This window comes from Morchella sextelata (assembly GCF_020137385.1).
Source record: "Morchella sextelata strain SCLS chromosome Unknown scls_24, whole genome shotgun sequence".
Classification (NCBI taxonomy): Eukaryota; Fungi; Ascomycota; class Pezizomycetes; order Pezizales; family Morchellaceae; genus Morchella; species Morchella sextelata.
In genome coordinates, this window is record NW_025408639.1 from 845,304 (window position 1) to 863,069 (window position 17,766).

Sequence of the window (17,766 nt, forward strand, 5' to 3'; positions counted from 1 at the left end):
TAAACTACATGTAGCTGTCTACATATTATATATGTGTATGCAGCTACATTTGAAGAAACCTGGGCCGTCCACAAATGCCCGGGGCGGAGCTACCCCAGATATTTGTGTTCACGATCGGATTGGTGGGAGGGGAGTAGCGTGGCTGGCTAGGCTGGGCTGGGCTGGGCTGGGGCCAGTGTATTTTTTTATTTTTTATTTTTTTTTATTTTTTTGCTCACCCCTTCCGCGCGTGTGTGGTGTGAGTGTGTGTGCGTGTAGGTGTGGGTGTGGGTGTGATCTTTACCTGTTTGTAAACAACTATAATGTAGCTTTTGAGGGTTGAGGTTGAGGTCGCCGGCCGCCGGCCGACGTCGCTATCATCTTCACTATCACCACCACCACCACCAACACTACCACCACCCCACTACCTCCTCTAACAAGGCCGGTGTCTAGTTAGCTAGCTGATTGATAGGCAGCAGCTGGCACCGGTACATCTTTGTTCCTCCGGTGAGATAGATGCACGCGCATACATCCATACTGTATACTACTATAGAATACACGCAGTACCGGGGGTTCCTTATATGACACAGATATGGGCCAGCAGTAGTGGCTAGCTAGTAGCAGATCAGAGTAGAGCAGGAGCAGGGGCGACGGCGGCATCAACACAAAACAATAAACAATAACGTACTAAACCTAAAGAATAAGATAAGAAGCAATAAAAGAATCGGAAATGGAAAAAAAGGAAAAAAAGACCCGATAAAAATTTCCCCTGTATTGCTAAAGAAGAAGGAATATGATGGCGATGATGATGTGATGAGGAAGCAAGAGTTACAAGAATGAAGAAGAAAGGGAAAAAATGAAGGAAAAAAAGAAGCCCCAAAAATATACCAGTGTCCTTTCCCCAAGAAAAAGAAAAAGAAAGAAAAATGCATTCGCCCATATGCGCCCATGACCACTGAATAACTAAGTTCTGTAAAACAAAAATAAAAACAAAAAGCATGATACCAATTCGTTTCCCCATCGTCCTCCCTTCCTTCATAGGTTCCGTGAATGTCATCTTCGCAGCAGTGCGGAAAACACAAGTGAGGGCGTAACTATATACGTACAAAAGCGGATGTGTCTTTTCCCCTTCAACCCGGGAATAGGTATCGTTTGCTCAGATATTGCTTTTCTTTTTTTCCTATCTTGTGATTTTTTTTTGTTCCCCTGCCTAATTATCTAGACAGACCAAAAGAAGTAAGAAAGAAAAGAGGAAGAAGATAGGGAAGAGTCTGTACTGCAGAAGGAAAAAGGACTTCAAACAAATGGCACATTTTGTTTGAGATCATAAAAAATACAAATCACTCGCGCTCTCCCGGCGCCTGTCCAAAATAAAATCACATTTTCCTTCTCCGTTTCGGCTTCCCGGCCGCTGTTGAAGGCGAAGCGTCATCATCGCCGCTCCCCTCATCTTTCCCGCTGCCACCTGGCGCCCCAATCGCCTTCTCGTTGCCCTTCTTGACCGATATGGCACACCCCTGTAGTTTGAGAGCCTTGGTCAATTCCGTGCTCGGCCGCATCCCGGGGAATTCCTTCGCCGTGTAAACGGTAAACACCTCGCTCATGGCCTCTGTTATTATTGGTGTATAGCCCTCCGGCCGTAGATCACTAGGCTCCAACCGCATGAGAACAAATCTCAGTCGGTATTTACCGTGCGTTCTACATGACAAATCGGGGAAGCAGAAAAAGCAGCCCTCCTTCCCTTCCTCGTCCTGACCCACGAACGGCGATGAGACCAGTGTACCCATCAGCCGTCGCGTCAGCCGCTTGTCCACGCCTATTAGCGCGGTTTCGTCCTGGTTTCCGTCTGGGCTCCACAGCGTGCAGTGTACAACATTGAATGGATACCGCATCTCGTTGGGGTCTGAGTGGCCTGTAGGGTCGTTTACGATAAGCTGGACGATTGGTGGGGGATCTATGACTCGTCGATCCCGTTCGCCAAAACCACATGCCCGTGCCGCTACGGGCTGCTGCCGTACCTCAATTGAATAACGCCCATGACTGTATATGCGTTAATAAGACAATTAAGGGCGCCACCTACCAGGGCCTAAAGACTGACCTTGACTGTGGGCGACTAGGCCGTCGGCTCACAACTGCATCTTCCACTGAGGTGGGCGTGTACCTCGATGGGTAGTTTTGCTGTTGCTGGTGTTGGTGCTGCTGGTGCTGCTGGTGCTGGTGCTGTTGCTGGTGCTGCTGGTGCTGGTGCTGTTGCTGCTGGTGCTGCTGTTGCTGTTGCTGATCCCCCACAAAATTGTGCTCTACCGACCGTTTCACGTTGTAAGTTGGAGAAGGGACCATAGTGCTTAAACTTGATCTAAAGTCCATGTCAGCCCAGCACCACGAGATATTCAGGTTAGAAATTGGCGTACCTTCGTCGTTCCCGGTCTGAGTCTTGACTATACCTTCTATCATCGTACCTAATGTCGAAGTTGTAGGAAGCCGGCGACGAGAGCCCGGAATTGGCGGGGGAGTTGTATGTCGTCTGCGATGTTATGACGCTCCCATATGGGGCCGTTGAAACTTGTCGAACCTCACGTTTGTGGGGAGTTTGCGAGGAGGTAGATATGTGCTGCTGTTGCGAATGTTGCGGTTGAGGAATGTGTGAGGGCTGCTTGGATTGCTGAACAAGGGGCTGCGGTAATGTAGATCCAACGGGACTTGAAATTGCGAGAGGCGGTAGTATCGGACCAGGGCCTGAAAATCGTGCGGCTTGACCCGAAGTGTCGTTGAATATAGGCGGCGGAAGTTGGTGGTGGTGAGGTTGAAATGCCGCAGAGGGCATGGGTCGAGGCGACTCGGCCATTGTAGAAGATGATGGAGGCAATGTGGACCGTGGATAGATGATGGGAGGGGGTCTAGGCGACATCATTCAGGCTCGAATCTCCGACCTTTCAAGTCGGTGACCGAAAACAGCGTATGTGAGATGCCGTAGCAAGCAGGAGAGGTGTGATTTAGGCAGTGGCTAACGGCAGCGGGGGTAGTGGGTAGGAAGCTGATGTTAGAAATGTCAAGCAGTAAAGCTCAACGGCGCGCGTGTGCGCCTCCTTTGATAGAGGCGATCCTATATCCTATATCCAGAGGATAAGTTCTCACTAAGAGGTAACGGGCAGGCAGGCAAACGTTGCGTCGCGCAAAGGGCAAGAAGTACACTGGTCTATGTGAGCGACCGGGTTCGCCAGACGCGACAAAAATATTTATATAAAAAGACCGTGCTTTTTCTTTCTCATTGGTCTTTTCTCACCAACGCAGCAGCAGCAGACAGACGATTATTGCTGGGGGGACGGCCGAGAGGTTCCGAGATCGTTTTGTAACAATAGTGAGACGGCAAGTATGGAAACCGGGGAGCAATGGAGGCAAGCGAGCGAATCGAATGCGATCGAGATCGAAGTAAAGTTGACCAGGGGGGAAAAAAGGAAATAATAATAAGTGGGAATATAACAAAATGCTTGCAGATGGACTGGTCTGATAAGTCGTGTGCACCGTAATCTTGTGTTGTACTTTTTGTGTTTATGTACGGGGGAAACAAATATTATCCACGAGAGCAGCGAAGCTTAAGGAACGAGATTCGAAGGTACCCGGAGAGGGAACTACTATCCTGCAGAAACAGTGTCGGCGTGACAAGAAGAGAACGAGATTTTGGGAAGGAACGAGAGGAAGGGGGTGGGAGGGGAAGGGAAATGGAAGAGGAGGGGGGGTAGAGAGAACGGAAGTGATACACCTGCACTCCTGCTGGAGGGGTGGGAGGAGATGTGGAAAGAAGAGAGGAGAAGGGGGGGGGAGGGGGAAGAGGGGAGAGAAAGTCGAGAGAGAGAATATGATGAGAGAGGGACAGGATATGCGTATTGAACGAGTGTCACGGTAGTAGATATCCCTTCCTCCTCTTTTTTTTTTTTTTTTTTAATTTTTTTAATTTTTTTAATTTTTTTTTACTACCTTCCCTTCCTAGTCTTATTCCTCAAGGTTGATCTTCTCTTGTTCCTACTCTCCTCCTGCTCCTACCTCTTCTCGTCTTCCACCTTTTTCCCTTTTTTCTAAGCCTTCCCGCAGGGGGGTGGAGAAGACGAGTGAGAGGGTGGGTGACGGAGTGAGAATGAGAGGTTCGTCTGCACTGCACAGCAGCGATGTGACAGGAAACGACGACGAAAGAAAGACTGGTAGAGAAGGCCGCTCTAGCGGAGCTGGCAAAGTGTAGGAAATCGGGTGGCCCCCTCGCTATTTTTGGGCCAATATTTTGACGGGGAAGGGCTATGTGGATTTGAGGCTTGTGATAGAGCGAAGTAATTGATTTGATAGTTGGAACTGCTCAATACGTACCTCGTACCTTGTCGTACCTTAATCCTTTTGTTTTCTTTTGGCTTGACTGACCGACGGGCTGGACCGACTACCTGACTGGTTGACAGATTGATTGTATCGACCGAACGACTGACTGATTGACTGGTTGACTGATTGACTGACCGACTGACCGACTGACCGACTGACCGACTGACCGCCAACTAACTGACTGATTTTGAGTGGGGCTCGACACTGTTTGTCTGAGGAAAGAGAGAAGATCAAGACTCCGAAATCTCCCCACGATCGAAAGGCAATAATATCTCGGGGGGAAATCTCAATGATTCAACTAGCAGGAAAAGAAAAGAAAATAAACACCCCACAACTGGTCCGAAGCTTGTACGTACAGTTACCAAGTTGGCTTAGTTGGAGGGATGTGCGGTGATGTGCTGCAACCAATTCGGTATATGTGTATGTATGTATGTAAGTAGGGTTCGCAAGTTAGTATGCCGCCGCTCCTTCCATCTTTCACCTCCTTTCGTTCTTTCTCTGGCTCGTTCAGCAGATTTCCGGATCAGAATCTGATCCACACTCTTCCACGGGGTCGGGTTACGCCGTAAGACGAAAATGATCAGAAACGGAACCGGCGAAGCTCAAAAATAACGGCTAGGATGAGTGGGAGATATGTACTGTCGAAAAGATCGAAACGAAACCCTTCTCATCACCACAAAGCAAGTACCGAGGAGGTCATATAAAAAGGAAACCCTCAGCATATACTGTTGAGCTCCAGCAAAACAAAACAAATTCAAAAATTAACAACTAAATAAACTAGTTGTTGGAATAAATAAAAATAAGCTGTGATGGTTTGGGGAAATCCAATATATCCGCTCTGTTCCACAGGGTCACTTCTAACGCTTGATCCGCGGTCTTCCTGCACTCCATAACTTCCCATTTGTGGTACCTAATACTGCGGTGCATACCGCTGTGCTCCCTCAAGCCAGGGTATAAAAACCAAGAAATATGTATGTGGACAACTCGTCGGTGCCTTTATTCCAGGGTCTATCTTACATCTTACATCGTGCCTATTCTAATGATGTATTATAGCTACATTTATATCATCCCCCACGCATCCCAAGACAAAAGAACCATGGGGGGAACGTCATGTTTCACTTTCACACGAGCTCTATCTTAGAGAAACGGTGTGGAGACGGGAAATAGACTGTCGAAACCCGGGACGGACAACCACTCTACGCAGATTGCTCACGCTTCATCCCGCTAAGACCCGCCTCAAGATTATTGGCAACTTCGCTTCGGCGGGGATCCTTGATCCAAGGAAATTGATTCCACTGCTGTTCCCCGGACACCTCATCATTGGCAGATGACTCCAATGAATCTCCTCCTCCACCCCCCTCCACCCCCTCCTTCTCACCTCTCCCCTCCACACTATTCAGAAATGTCTTTCTCCTCATAATATCTATGGGATGCAGCTGCAAATGAGACAGACGCTCGTACAAAATGGAACCGAGAACTGGAAAATGTAGACCCTTTCCCCTCATTTCAACTCGTATGTATGTATGCAGTTGTCACTCGCCCAGGACTTCTGTTGCTGCTAGCTGTCGGTTGGCGGCCACTAATAGTATTGTATGTATCAGTGATCAAATAAACAAAACGCACATGGATTTCCCCATAATACAGCAACACAACGAACAATATAATAGCAATAACAAAAACATTATTATTAATAATAACGACAATATCACTATTCTTATTAGCGAAGTTTAGAGTAGGAACGGTATGGGTGTTTTGCAAGGCGGCCTGACGAACTCTAACAGATTGGTCCGGGTCATGCCCAGGATTTCACACGCTTCGGCTCTTGTTCCGCTTACCCTATCCCAACGTTTATTGATAAAACGGATCCTTCCTTTCGATATTTGCAAAGCCCCATAAACAGGGGAGAGAAAGAGGGGGGGGGGGTCTTTGATGGGCACATACTGTAGCTTTAGAAGATGATAGAAAGCTCTCCACGTATAGCGAAACACCGATTTCAAAAAGGACGTCGATGGTAGAGGGTACTTACTACGGACCCTAAAGGCCGATCAACAAAACTTCCCACAGACCAGGATATAGAGACTCTGTTGAGCCTGAAGAATTTGCTTTTTCACGTTGCAAGGACCAGTCCGTGGCTCTTGTTTTAGTTTTGCTTTTTCTACTAAATATCCTCAGTGAGTATTTCTTTCACTTATGGCTAGTGTGACTCGCAAGCCTTTACGTATGCTGTCCCATTTAAATGTTTCATACAGCCAAATCCCCAGCATTGGCATGTACTTCTAGTTAGTTAGCATAGGAAGGGGGCGACTTTTGGGGTCCCCAATGTTTTTACTACAGTAGTGCTGGGGGTGTCTAATGAGGGTAGATCGGTCGACACATAGCACGAGGATCGGAGCAAGCAAGGAAAGCTACATGTACTCTTTCAAAAGACAGAAAGGGTCCTAGTGTCACCACTGCTAGCTACTTTCTTTCGGCTGTCAGATTTCTTTTCTCTATCCCTGAGCTCAGAATTACAGGGCTTTTAACAAGTTCCAGGTATTTAGATCGCTAGGGCCGGGGTTTTTTCCTTCCTCGAAGCTTCCCCCCGTCAAATGACCATATTGGGCCGATGTAATATATGTTAGAGCTTAATAGTGTGACATTATGAGCTTGAGAACAGCGGGGTCGTTGTCCCTCAATAAGTAATTGACGGGGAGGGAGCTGCACATCTATTATTCCATGTAAAAATTGCTTGGTACTGGGGCAGCCAAATAATAGTTCGTGACATGTCTCCTTTGGGGGGCTCAATATTAACCTCGAGACAGTCATTCTGAGAATATAGTCAGCTGCTGATGTCTAGAAGCTCTGCTTACTGACAAAGGCCCCTCCCATAAGATCAAACATGTTCAGTCCTTTTTTTTAACCCGGCTAATAACATGTACTCGTGGAAACACGGACCGGCGGTCCTTGTGCCTAATAGAGGAGGAGGGCCAGTACCAGTGCTACATGTACTGCTGAGGTACATACATGTACTTACATAATTGGTATTCCCCAGATGATGAGAAAGAAGCTAAGCGACTCTCTTGGCGATTGGGGCTTCTCCAGGAAAACACCCATAAACAGTTATACAGGGAGAGTTGAGGGAGCTCACGGACACAGGCCAATGTGGTTGGTGGTGGTGGTGGTGCAGGTTCGTTTTCAGTTACACGAAAGGATCTCAGCCTAATGATGCCGCCCGACTGACGCCATCCTCGTACATATGTATTTCGGATATAGGTTTATGCGGGTCTTAGTCGGTTAGGAACGTTGTACGCAACTCCCGGGTCCGCTATGGATAGATTTTCAAGCCGGTGTCGTAAGATCGCGAGGTCTGTGTGTTTCGCCGTGTTCGGAACGTTCCGAACCGGAAACTACGGGCTTTCACATGGTCTTGGCTTTCTGGGCGCATAGTGGTCTGTACTTTGTAAAGTCCCTTCAGCCTTTCCTTGCATATAATTTGCCTTGTATTATGATCAATATTCAATAAATATCTGATCTTCAGTCCACCATCTATGCGATTTTAAGGGGGAGCAAATAACGAAAGTGAAAGATGGAAAAGTACATGTATGTACTTAGCCTCCATAAGAGCTCATGTTAACTTGGATATATGCAGGTACAACGGCCCGCTCCCCAATAACAGCTGTAATACTCCTTACTGTTGCATATATCCAATTTTAAGAGCCAGGACTTGTGACTTTATCCCGAGTTATTTGTGGCCATGGGCAGCTCAAGATAATAAAGACTCACACTCTAATTCCATGAGGCTTATCTTGACAGGCTCAACTCACTTACGTTACTTCGCACCAACGGTCCGAAATATCGGACTTCAGCTGTGGTGTGGGTGTGGAATGACCTCTTTGGAGCCATAAGACTCAGTAAGGCAGCAGCTCGATTCCCTATCTGAAATAGTAAGCTCGGTTATCGATCGTGAAATTGTGAAATATCGAGTCGATAGGTATAAACCTTCCACAGGGGTTCGCCCATAGTTGTTCGCCCATAGTTGGCTTGAGAAGCACCCTTGGACAAAAAAAAGAAACCTTCCCCCTACCTCAACCTGCATGTGATTCCTTGATTATAACACCTAATCTTAAGGATCTGTCTGAACCCTAAAGATCCAAGGCTTCCACATACTTAGGGAGGAACTTGCAGCTATCTGCCACTCTTCGCTAGTTATAGGGTAACCAGTAATGAACTATGTTCACCTGACCGTGACAGAGTTATCTGGATAGACAGCGATAGCTCTTTCCAAAAGCAGCAAAGAACTCCGCCTTGGCCTAGAAGCTTCGAGTGGTGAGCTTTGCTTCAACTGTGATTCACCTGCAGATAGTAGCAGCATCTGCGGCTCAGATATCATGCTTCACAAGCTTAAGCCCTATACCGGCCAGGCCACATATCAACGCCGCTTCTGGAGGATTTCCAGGTGTAGCAATGACGAATGATGAGGACGAAACCCAGGTTTAGGCGATGGAGGGCTTGTCTTACCCGTGTCTAGCGCTGCAGCAATAAGGGGAAATGGCCTCTTTCCCGGTAATGGGAATGGCAGCGTGCGCATCTAGCCCTGTTCCACGTCGAGTAAAAAGTGCCGTCCGTATCTTTCTGAGAATAATCGGAAAATCCCTCACCTCGCAGCATCGGCAGTTCCCCTGAACTCCGCGAAGGGGGATGATGCCAGGGTGTTGGTGGTTCGTCCTCCACTAGACCCGACTTGAATCTCAATGTTGTTGTCGGCTCTGACCGACGGTATCATTGACCCATAACAGTACCCGCAACGAGCTGGCTAGCCAAGACTGACAGCTCAACATCATTAAGAGTTTCGAACAAAGCCAATTAAACAGCATTGGAGATCTTAGGAGCTTGAAGGGCATCCTCTCAAAAGCGCACGGGTAAGCGAAACTCAAAGATCAGACCACAATTTGGTTTTTTCTTTTGATATATGTGAGAGCCACGTCTGTAATCCCTTTTTTACCTTCGCTTTCAAAATTACGTTCCTGTCGATCACTTCAGGAGTTCACTCCGGATCCGAGCTTCTTTTCTGCAATTCAATTTCTTTTTTCGGTTACAAATGTCCCGCCCCGCCTGTCTCGAATGGAGCCGGGATTCGGCCGACAGCAACAACAAAAGCAGCAACGGAAACCTGCGTCGGAGAAATCCATGACAGGCCGCAGTTTTCCAGTGGGGCAGGTTTTTCCGCTGTCTCTTGTGCCACGTGTGGAGGTGGCGGCGGCAGAGAGAAAGCAGTGCCCGACATGCAACGAACAGAATCATGATCAGTGAACTCTTGTGCACTGAGTCTTTTTTGAAGATTCTGTTGATATTGTAACCGCCTGCTGGGTACATGTATGTCGTTTATTTGAAGGTCCGATTTCCTGTAATTGATTCAGATCTACTTATTAGTATGTGAAGTGATGGACCAGGTTGAGGAGGGGCAGCAAAGACCACATACATATGCATCAGAGACAAGATAAGAATATCGAACGAGTGATCATGCATCCCACAAGCGTTCGAATCGGGGTTTTATTGTTTTGTAGCTATGAACTTAATTAAATGAGTTGTCATAGGTGCGATTCAAGGAACATCCTCGCTTGTGGAATCTGTGCAGGAGAGTCTAAGCTTTCCGTCCAATCACAACATTGTGATGACTTGAATGAAGGGCTCATAATCAAGTACTTTTTTTATTTTGTTTTTTTGTTTCTTCGTTGCGGTGAGTTCGAGTCTATGGCGTTGGATGTCTCACCGTCCCTCACGTCCCACAACGTTTTAGTGTATCATTCTGGATTGGACATGGAGGGTCCTCTAGCGCTCCGGTGGCCGGAGCCGCTCCGTGCCAAGGTTGCGGGGAAGAAGCCGCCAAAAAACAAGCATTTCAGACTGGACCAGCCTGACGCTAGCTATCCGAACCCTAACCCATTCGCTTGTTGCTTCTTCGGACGTCGCTGGACTTTTAGCGTGGAGATAGACAACAACAGAGCTACGATTACTTCAAACAGGTGGGCAGCAGCAGCAGAAGCAGAAACGAAACAATGGCTCAGTATGGGAACTACAAAGGTATGCCATTATCATCGCCACAAGAGCATTGCCCTCATGTGAACCCTTAATTCTCCACATGCGCCATACCCTGACCTAGACGCTGACAAATATTTACTTTACACTGCTAGGCTACCAAGGTGCCAGTCGACACGATGGTCTCAATCGTGCCCCGCACGTTATCGATTACCGCCTGCAAGCCCTCGCCAACTCTTCTCCAGATCTGTTTACTGGCAAGGACATCCTGGATATAGGGTGCAACAATGGGGCGATAGCTGTGCATCTGGGTACCACAACCTCCCCCCAAACCCAAGCCCTCCATGCTAGCCAGCGGCAAAGCTAAAAGTCATGGGAACTGACGATTATGCATGGGAGTGAAAACGAAAAGGCATTTCGTTCTCTCCGGCAAGTGTAACCGGTGTCGATATCGATCCAGAACTGGTTCAAAAGGCGATATCGCATCTATCATTGCGATATTCCAGGACTGCCCCAGTAGATGGAGAGTCTGCCCCAGCCGAACCTAGCCAGGTCGAGCGGAATAATTATTTTCCGATCTCGTCGGTACTGCAGCATGGGCACCGGAATTACCATCAGGATCTCGACCCCGCAAAGTTCCCCCTTAACGTGGCCTTCCGCTGTGAAAACTGGGCTACGAGCCCTCCTTTGGAACCGGGGTTTTACGATGTGATCCTCGCTCTAAGCATGGTTAAATGGGTTCACCTGCAGGGCTTGGATGAAGGTAAGCGATAAAGGAACATTGCCCCCCCCCCCCCCCCCCCGGATTTTCCCTGCGTAACTCTTCCGGGCTGTACCTACTAATTATGCTCACGATTAAAGGATTACGAGCATTCTTTGCCAAGGTATACTTGTCTCTGCGTCCATCTGGATACTTTATCCTTGAACCCCAGGAGTGGGAGTCTTACAAGCGGGCGGTAAAGAAGAATAAGATCCTCGAAGGGAACTATAAAAAACTCGAAATTCGCCCAGATGACTTTCAATCGATCTTGGAAGCAATCGGGTTTAGTCTTTTGCAAAAATTAGATACCAGTCTCAAACGGGTCATTTTTATTTATCAGAAGAACTAAGTACTAGATGCATGCATGCGTTTCCTTCTGTTCTATTCCTACAAACCAGCCCTTTCTCCTACCGGGGTTTGTTTACGCGCTGGTTACCGCCAAAAATAGGAAAATATGAATCTAACCACCCATCTAAAGAGAATATCTTGACTTGGAAAGCAATTTAATTCCAAGTTTGTATGAAAAGGGGACGAGAATACAATAAAGCGATTGAGTGGAGACAACCGCAGTGTATGAGAGGAAAGGATGGAGAGATATTAATGTTCAACCAAAAGGTTAGAGAAAGATGGTGAAAACATTGAAAACACATGAATACTTTTTTTTTTACTTTTTGACCCCTCCCCATCTTTCTGCCTCGCGGTCTCTCTCCGCTCTCCGCTCGAGGTCTTCCTCGTCCTCGTATTTGTATGATGGCTTTCTTCTAGACCGTGAATCTTTCGTTGTCTTTCGGTCCGCATCTTTTTCTGAGTGTCGTTCTTTCTCAACCTTTTTCTCCGTGGCAGCCTCCGGTTCAGTCTTTTCGTGCTTTTCTCTTCGGTCATATTTCTCGTCTTTATCGTATTTCTCATCTCGGTCATATTTATCATCTTTGTTGTCGTATTTATCGTAGCGATCGTGTTTGCTAGACTTGTGACGATGAGAACGATGCCGACTATCTTCTCTCTTACTCCTTCGCTTGTGCCTTCTTTCTCGGGAGTCTCTCCTGCTCCTGCTGTCTACTCCATCGGCATCCCGTGAAGCGGTAGTTTTTTCATCAATTGGGTAGTCGTCCTTCTTTGGAGATCTGGAACGTGAGCGGGAACGATGTTTTCTACTGCCCCTATGCTTATGGCTTCGGCGGTGGTGCCTACTACTGTCCTTATCCCTACCATCTCTATCTCGGGGCTCTTTGTCCCTGTTATCTCTGTCTCTCTCTGTGACGGGGCTAGATCTTCTGTGTCTGCGGCTGCGCTTGTGATGCCCGCTTGGCGACTTGCTCCGAGACCTTGAGGTAGATCGTAATCTTTCTCTGCTAGCAGACTCTTCGCGTGACCTCTTTACCCTGCCAGTGGAGCTTTGTTGAGTACTATCTATATTGTCCTGTTCAGCGGTAGAAACATCGGTGAGCGTCTTAACTAGAATAGGCGAGATTGGTTCTTCAGTGTCAGGGTTTAACGTTCGTCCGCGGCGGTCACATTCAGATTCAACACTTTGAGATTGGCGCTTCCGGTGTCGACTACGGTCCCGGTTCCGGGATCTGGATCTTCTACGACGATCGCGACTAGGGTCTCTACTTCTATCACGGCCTGTAGCACTCGATCGACGCCTCCCTTCTCTAGATCTAGATCTAGAAAATGGTCCCGCACGCCCTGGTGACATACTGTTTCACACCCCATATTATCAGAACGTTTCCGGAATATTGGTGGGAAATGATACAAACCTTCTATTCCATGATGATCCAGCGTAAGCACCTCTTCCGCGACCGAATGCTCCTCCCCTAATAGGTATTCCGGCCCGAACTGGGGGGATACCTTCTCGGAGGGCTTTGGGGCCAGTAGGCGCACCTTCAACACCTAATCCTACACCAGGTATTTTATCGGGTTCTGCATCTCCAATAACCGGTGGGGACGGTGCAACGCTATAAAATCCACCTCTGCCTGTCGGATATGATCCTCTAAAATTTCCCCTAGGGCCCCCACGAGGACCCACGGGGAAATGCGGTTGAAAGCCTGGTGGACCTCTAAATTCATTTGGGGTAAAATACTGAGCCATATCAGGATTCACAGGGACTGCTAAATTTTGTGAGTCTGCAAGTTCCTCAGGAGCAAGATCCGCCCCGGCCAAAACAGTAGAAGCAGTATCAGTAGGCACATCGTTGGGATCAGTTATATTCTCAGGATCTCCAGACACAACAGGAATCTTTTCTCCTTTTTTCTCATCAACGGACGTGCCAACAACAGCAGCGCGAACTTCATCAATACCTTGTAACTGTTGTTGAAATTGATCCTGAAAATCCTGCTGTTGCTGGCGTTCAAGAAAAGGGCGTGACCCATTACCAAAACCACCACGACCCCGTTGATAAGGCTGTTGCCGCTGGAAATGAGGATTTTGATATTGCTGTGTGGGCATCTGAAGATTCCCGTGAGATTGGTGATTATATCCACCAGCAGTTGCAGCAGAATAATATCCACCATTACGAGTACCATCCATTCCGGGATTGTATCCCACATTATTTTGTCCATTCCAGCCCCATCCCATTCCATCATGCCCGTTATGAAACCCTCCTCCATTCATTCCCATGCCCCCAAAGTTTCCTCCACCATATCCTCCTCCCTGTGCGACCGAATTCATACCATAACCTTAAAAGAAAGGAAAAGAAAATATTAGTGCCCGTTAACGATTACGGGAGTAAGTAGCTTGACGTACCCATCATGGAATTCCCATATCCGTTCATCCAACCTTCATGATGCATTCCTTGCATCATTTGGTTATACATGTTCCATCCATTGGGACCTGAAAAGTCCTGCCCGGGGAACATCTGTTGCATCTGTTGCTCCATCTGATTGGGGTCCTGTTGACCGAACCAAGCGTTCTGCTGGCCAACAAAGCCATTTGCTGCTTGGACTTCAGGTGGATTTGTCTCGGTAAGACTCTTCACCACCCCCGTCTCATTCACTGCCTCCGTGGATTCCTGGAAGCGGTTAGTCATATCGGACATTTTGGTAAGAAACAGTTTTAACCAACCTGCGAAACATGCGGAAGCACTGGTGTACCTTCTGCCCGAGCAGTCTCCTCAGCCTCTTGCGGAGGTGTTAATGGATTCTGCATGGGAGACACGTGCGCCTGTACAGCCTTTGCTGGCTCTGGCTCTGCATCCTTAATCTCGACCTTGGGCTCTACGGGTTTAGTCTTCTCTTTTTGTTCTTTCTGTAACATCAGATTATGCTTCTTCTCCTGAGTCCGTAGGAAAACTGCCACCGTCGTTCGCAGGGCAATATTTGCTTTGCAGTCGTCTGGGCTAAGCGGAGTGTGGTCACAAACGGGACACTCAGTCGGGAGATTCGCATGGCCTATGTACGTAAAGCGAAAAACGTCAGCGATGAAAATTTCTTCTAAAACAATTCCGAGAAAAAAGATTACCCACAGTTTTCACAAATCGGCTGTTCACAGCATGGTAGACGAGAGGCGCCACGTGCAAGCTCGCTGCAAATAGTGCACCGGAGTTTGACAGGTATCTCAGGCAGCGGAATCGAGCTAGTCACAGTCAGAGAGAAAGTCTCAGCCAGAGACACCGATATTACACGTCTATGTAGTGAGTTCTTACCTTAACCCGTTCGCTGACTGCTCTTGTGTCGTTGCCATGTCTATGTGAGCCGCACGTGCGCTTGGGGGTGAATGTAGAGGAGGATGACGTGAAAGAGGCGCTCAGGGGAGAGCAAATAGTGCTTTTTGAGATCCTGAAGCACTCGAAGAAAAATTGACTGTGTGCTGGTGATGTGCTGGGTAGGTTGGTGAATTTTGATAAAGTTGTCGTGGTGGTGAGGTGCGGAGCATGGAGGCTGGGGGAAAACGGATGAGCTTGCACCGAATCGGAGTAAACCACTAGATGCACGAACAGCAAGTCCCCAAAGTATGAAGCCGGCAGTTCTTCAAGGTGGTGGCTTCTCTTCTCTTCACCTACTCCTAATATTTGAATCTACCCGCCGTAAACAGTAGTGCCATATATGATTCAATTACTTCAATTGTTACTCACACGTCCTCGGCTAGGGCTCAGGGTTCGTGGCTAGGGCCACATTGTAGAAATGATAGAAACTACCAGGTTCCGTGGCTCAACTTTCTTACCATCAGGTAGTAAGGTTCCTGTAGGTTCATATTTCACGACATGCCTATGCGAGGGGGTTCTTGTTGATATTGCAATTCACACTGCCCAATCCCTTACATACAGCCAATGGCTCTATGGATGAAGTATCACCCTCGTTCAATAAAGGTACACTGACTCTGCGTGCTATATGGGCTCATTCACCCAGGTAGCTATTCTTAAAAGAAACTTAGGTCAATAATTTTTCGGTCTGTAGCACCTACACACTGTTGAAGATATCAAAATTTGGCTGGGCGGCAATCATCGCCAGATCGTATGTCGTCGGCATCCACAACCCCAGTGCCACAGAATTACGTACCAACATGCTCCTAGGATCCGTTTCGTGGTTAGATATCATTGTTTTTTTAGGCTTCGCAGCTATATATCTACTGCGAGACATCGGGCTTCTGGATACACTTATTTGTGCAATCCAAGCACTTCCGTTCCTTGGTGAGTTGCGGCCGCGGATCTTCGTGAACACCGCAGAACGAAGCTAACGTCTACCAGTACTTCAACTACCGGTGGATATTGTACGGGAACGGTACCTGACCGCTAAAAAACATCAGTTGCCATTCACACAGCGAACGACACTATTCCAGGACCTAGTTGTCCGTTGCATGCGCTATGCTTTCTCCAACATACCAAGCAGAATCACCCGGGTTTTCTTCACGAGGGGTGTTACACTACCGTTCCTAAGATTCAGGATGTTTCGCCATGGATACTTTAAGCAACTTGCGCGTCCAATATGGAGCGAGGTTCATCGCGTAAGCCGAGACCATCTGTAGACATAATTCGAATAATTAGTGCTGACGTCTGATATCAGGCTGAAGATGGGTTGAAGGGACTATGGATTGTTGAAGACCGAGACAAGAAACCTGATCTCTTTATCTATTATTCTCATGGCGGAGGTTTTGCGATGGGTTCGTCTTACTTTTACCTCGAATTCTTGATTACTTGGATATCAATCCTTAAGGAATCCGGATTCGTGAATCCCGCAATATTTGCCCTGGAATATACGCTTGTTCCAGAGCAAACATATCCGCACCAGCTTGGGGAAATGCTTGTTGGCTATAATTACGTTCTTTCAATCGCCGGCGATCCTAGTCAAATAGTTGTAAGTGGGGACAGTGCTGGAGGAACTCTTACTCTCAGTCTCTTGCTCAGTCTGGCAAGTCAACATCCAAACAAAAAGCCAGCTTTGGCTACACTTATATCGCCATGGACTAATTTGGTTTCTGAACTAAATCGTAACACTTCTACGGATTATCTTAACGTTGAAAAGCTCCATGATCTCGCAAGGCAATATGCTGGTCTTCACAGAGTGTATGATCCACTTATATCTCCCGGGTGCTGTATGGATACGCTGTGGTGGGAGAGGGCCATGCCTACCAAAGGGATGCATTACTATTACGGTTCCGAAGAAGTTTTCTGTGAGAGTATTCGAACAATGGCCAAAAGGTTGGAGAGAATAGGGCCAGTAACCTGTCATGAGGATGAAAGTCTTCATGCATGGCCTTTTGCTGTTTTGTTTCTCGGAGGACACAAGGAGGAGAGGGCCGCAGGATTGTGGACAGTTTCCAGAGACATTGCGCAAGCTTTATTGTGATTACAACGGATATCAATTTGAAAAAGGTAGCACTTATATAGAGAAGTACCTACTTGAGTGCATGCACTTTATGCATGCACTTGCAGCCAGGACTTCAGTGTCGTAGAAGTACGCGGCTAGGGGAGGCCTATAAAGTAGCTATTAATTTATTAAATTAATTGCAATCTTGTTTCTAGAATCAAACCAATTCATAAAGTACTTAAGCTGTTACCATGGACGGACCCTAATCATTATTCTTCCTCCAAAAGTTTACTACTGGCACCATCCATGTTGCTTAAAAATGCACCCTTCCTTCTTTTACTCCAAATGTCCCAAAATACGGCCATAAATCAACGCCAAGGATGGGTGGAGCCTCATACATATCACCACGGCCATGGGTCAAGTTTAGAGTTCGAGGGAACACCTAGGATCGGTTCTCGGCTCAAGGAAATTCAGAAAAAAGGAAAGAGCAGTATAACACAACAACCCTTTAGGCGCCGCGGCCGAGGCATCAGCTTCTGAGCAGGCGATAGGTACTTACATGCTGTGAAATGCCACCTTCATTCTTTCCCTGTTAACAAGGCCAGGGTTCTATTAGTAAAGGTTCTTCATGATGATCTTCTCTAGGAGGAAAATTCCACTCGTAGAAGGATGAGTTGATGGAAATTTAGATTTCGGAAGAAGCCTATTTCAGTAACCCATGCCTTGTGGAAACACAATATGACTTCAGACATACAATGCAGCCAGCCAAGTACTAGTTGGCGTTCGGATGTGGTTGCAACTCTCCATAGCATCAACTTCAACTCCAGCCTCGAGCCAGAGTAGGCTTCTCCAACGTTCAACGTTCAACGCTGCTCAACGCTCGTTCCCAAGAGACCCTGGAGGTT

The 17,766-nt window shown here is 47.4% G+C and overlaps 5 protein-coding genes across 5 annotated transcripts; 2 read left to right on the plus strand and 3 right to left on the minus strand.

Moving 5' to 3' along the window:
* Nucleotides 1-1,355: 1,355 nt before the first annotated feature.
* H6S33_007773 (uncharacterized protein) lies at nucleotides 1,356-2,890 on the minus strand (the record flags this gene model as incomplete). The annotated part of the gene is made up of 3 exons (XM_044839122.1): nucleotides 1,356-2,019; nucleotides 2,078-2,335; nucleotides 2,391-2,890. 3 exons carry the CDS (start codon nucleotides 2,888-2,890, stop codon nucleotides 1,356-1,358), a joined length of 1,422 nt encoding a protein of 473 aa, XP_044688646.1.
* Nucleotides 2,891-5,537: 2,647 nt separating this feature from the next.
* H6S33_007774 (uncharacterized protein) lies at nucleotides 5,538-5,759 on the minus strand (the record flags this gene model as incomplete). Its single annotated transcript, XM_044839123.1, has 1 exon — nucleotides 5,538-5,759. One exon carries the CDS (start codon nucleotides 5,757-5,759, stop codon nucleotides 5,538-5,540), a length of 222 nt encoding a protein of 73 aa, XP_044688647.1.
* A 4,617-nt stretch (nucleotides 5,760-10,376) lies between these two features.
* H6S33_007775 (uncharacterized protein) lies at nucleotides 10,377-11,465 on the plus strand (the record flags this gene model as incomplete). The annotated part of the gene is made up of 5 exons (XM_044839124.1): nucleotides 10,377-10,401; nucleotides 10,512-10,667; nucleotides 10,769-11,119; nucleotides 11,218-11,240; nucleotides 11,319-11,465. The coding sequence occupies 5 exons, from the start codon at nucleotides 10,377-10,379 to the stop codon at nucleotides 11,463-11,465; spliced, it is 702 nt and encodes a 233-aa protein (XP_044688648.1).
* A 315-nt stretch (nucleotides 11,466-11,780) lies between these two features.
* On the minus strand, nucleotides 11,781-14,798 carry H6S33_007776 (uncharacterized protein; the record flags this gene model as incomplete). The annotated part of the gene is made up of 8 exons (XM_044839125.1): nucleotides 11,781-12,078; nucleotides 12,177-12,240; nucleotides 12,308-12,816; nucleotides 12,877-13,795; nucleotides 13,863-14,127; nucleotides 14,181-14,506; nucleotides 14,581-14,690; nucleotides 14,761-14,798. The coding sequence occupies 8 exons, from the start codon at nucleotides 14,796-14,798 to the stop codon at nucleotides 11,781-11,783; spliced, it is 2,529 nt and encodes an 842-aa protein (XP_044688649.1).
* An 819-nt stretch (nucleotides 14,799-15,617) lies between these two features.
* H6S33_007777 (uncharacterized protein) lies at nucleotides 15,618-16,900 on the plus strand (the record flags this gene model as incomplete). The annotated part of the gene is made up of 3 exons (XM_044839127.1): nucleotides 15,618-15,744; nucleotides 15,802-16,058; nucleotides 16,118-16,900. The coding sequence occupies 3 exons, from the start codon at nucleotides 15,618-15,620 to the stop codon at nucleotides 16,898-16,900; spliced, it is 1,167 nt and encodes a 388-aa protein (XP_044688650.1).
* Nucleotides 16,901-17,766: the final 866 nt, after the last annotated feature.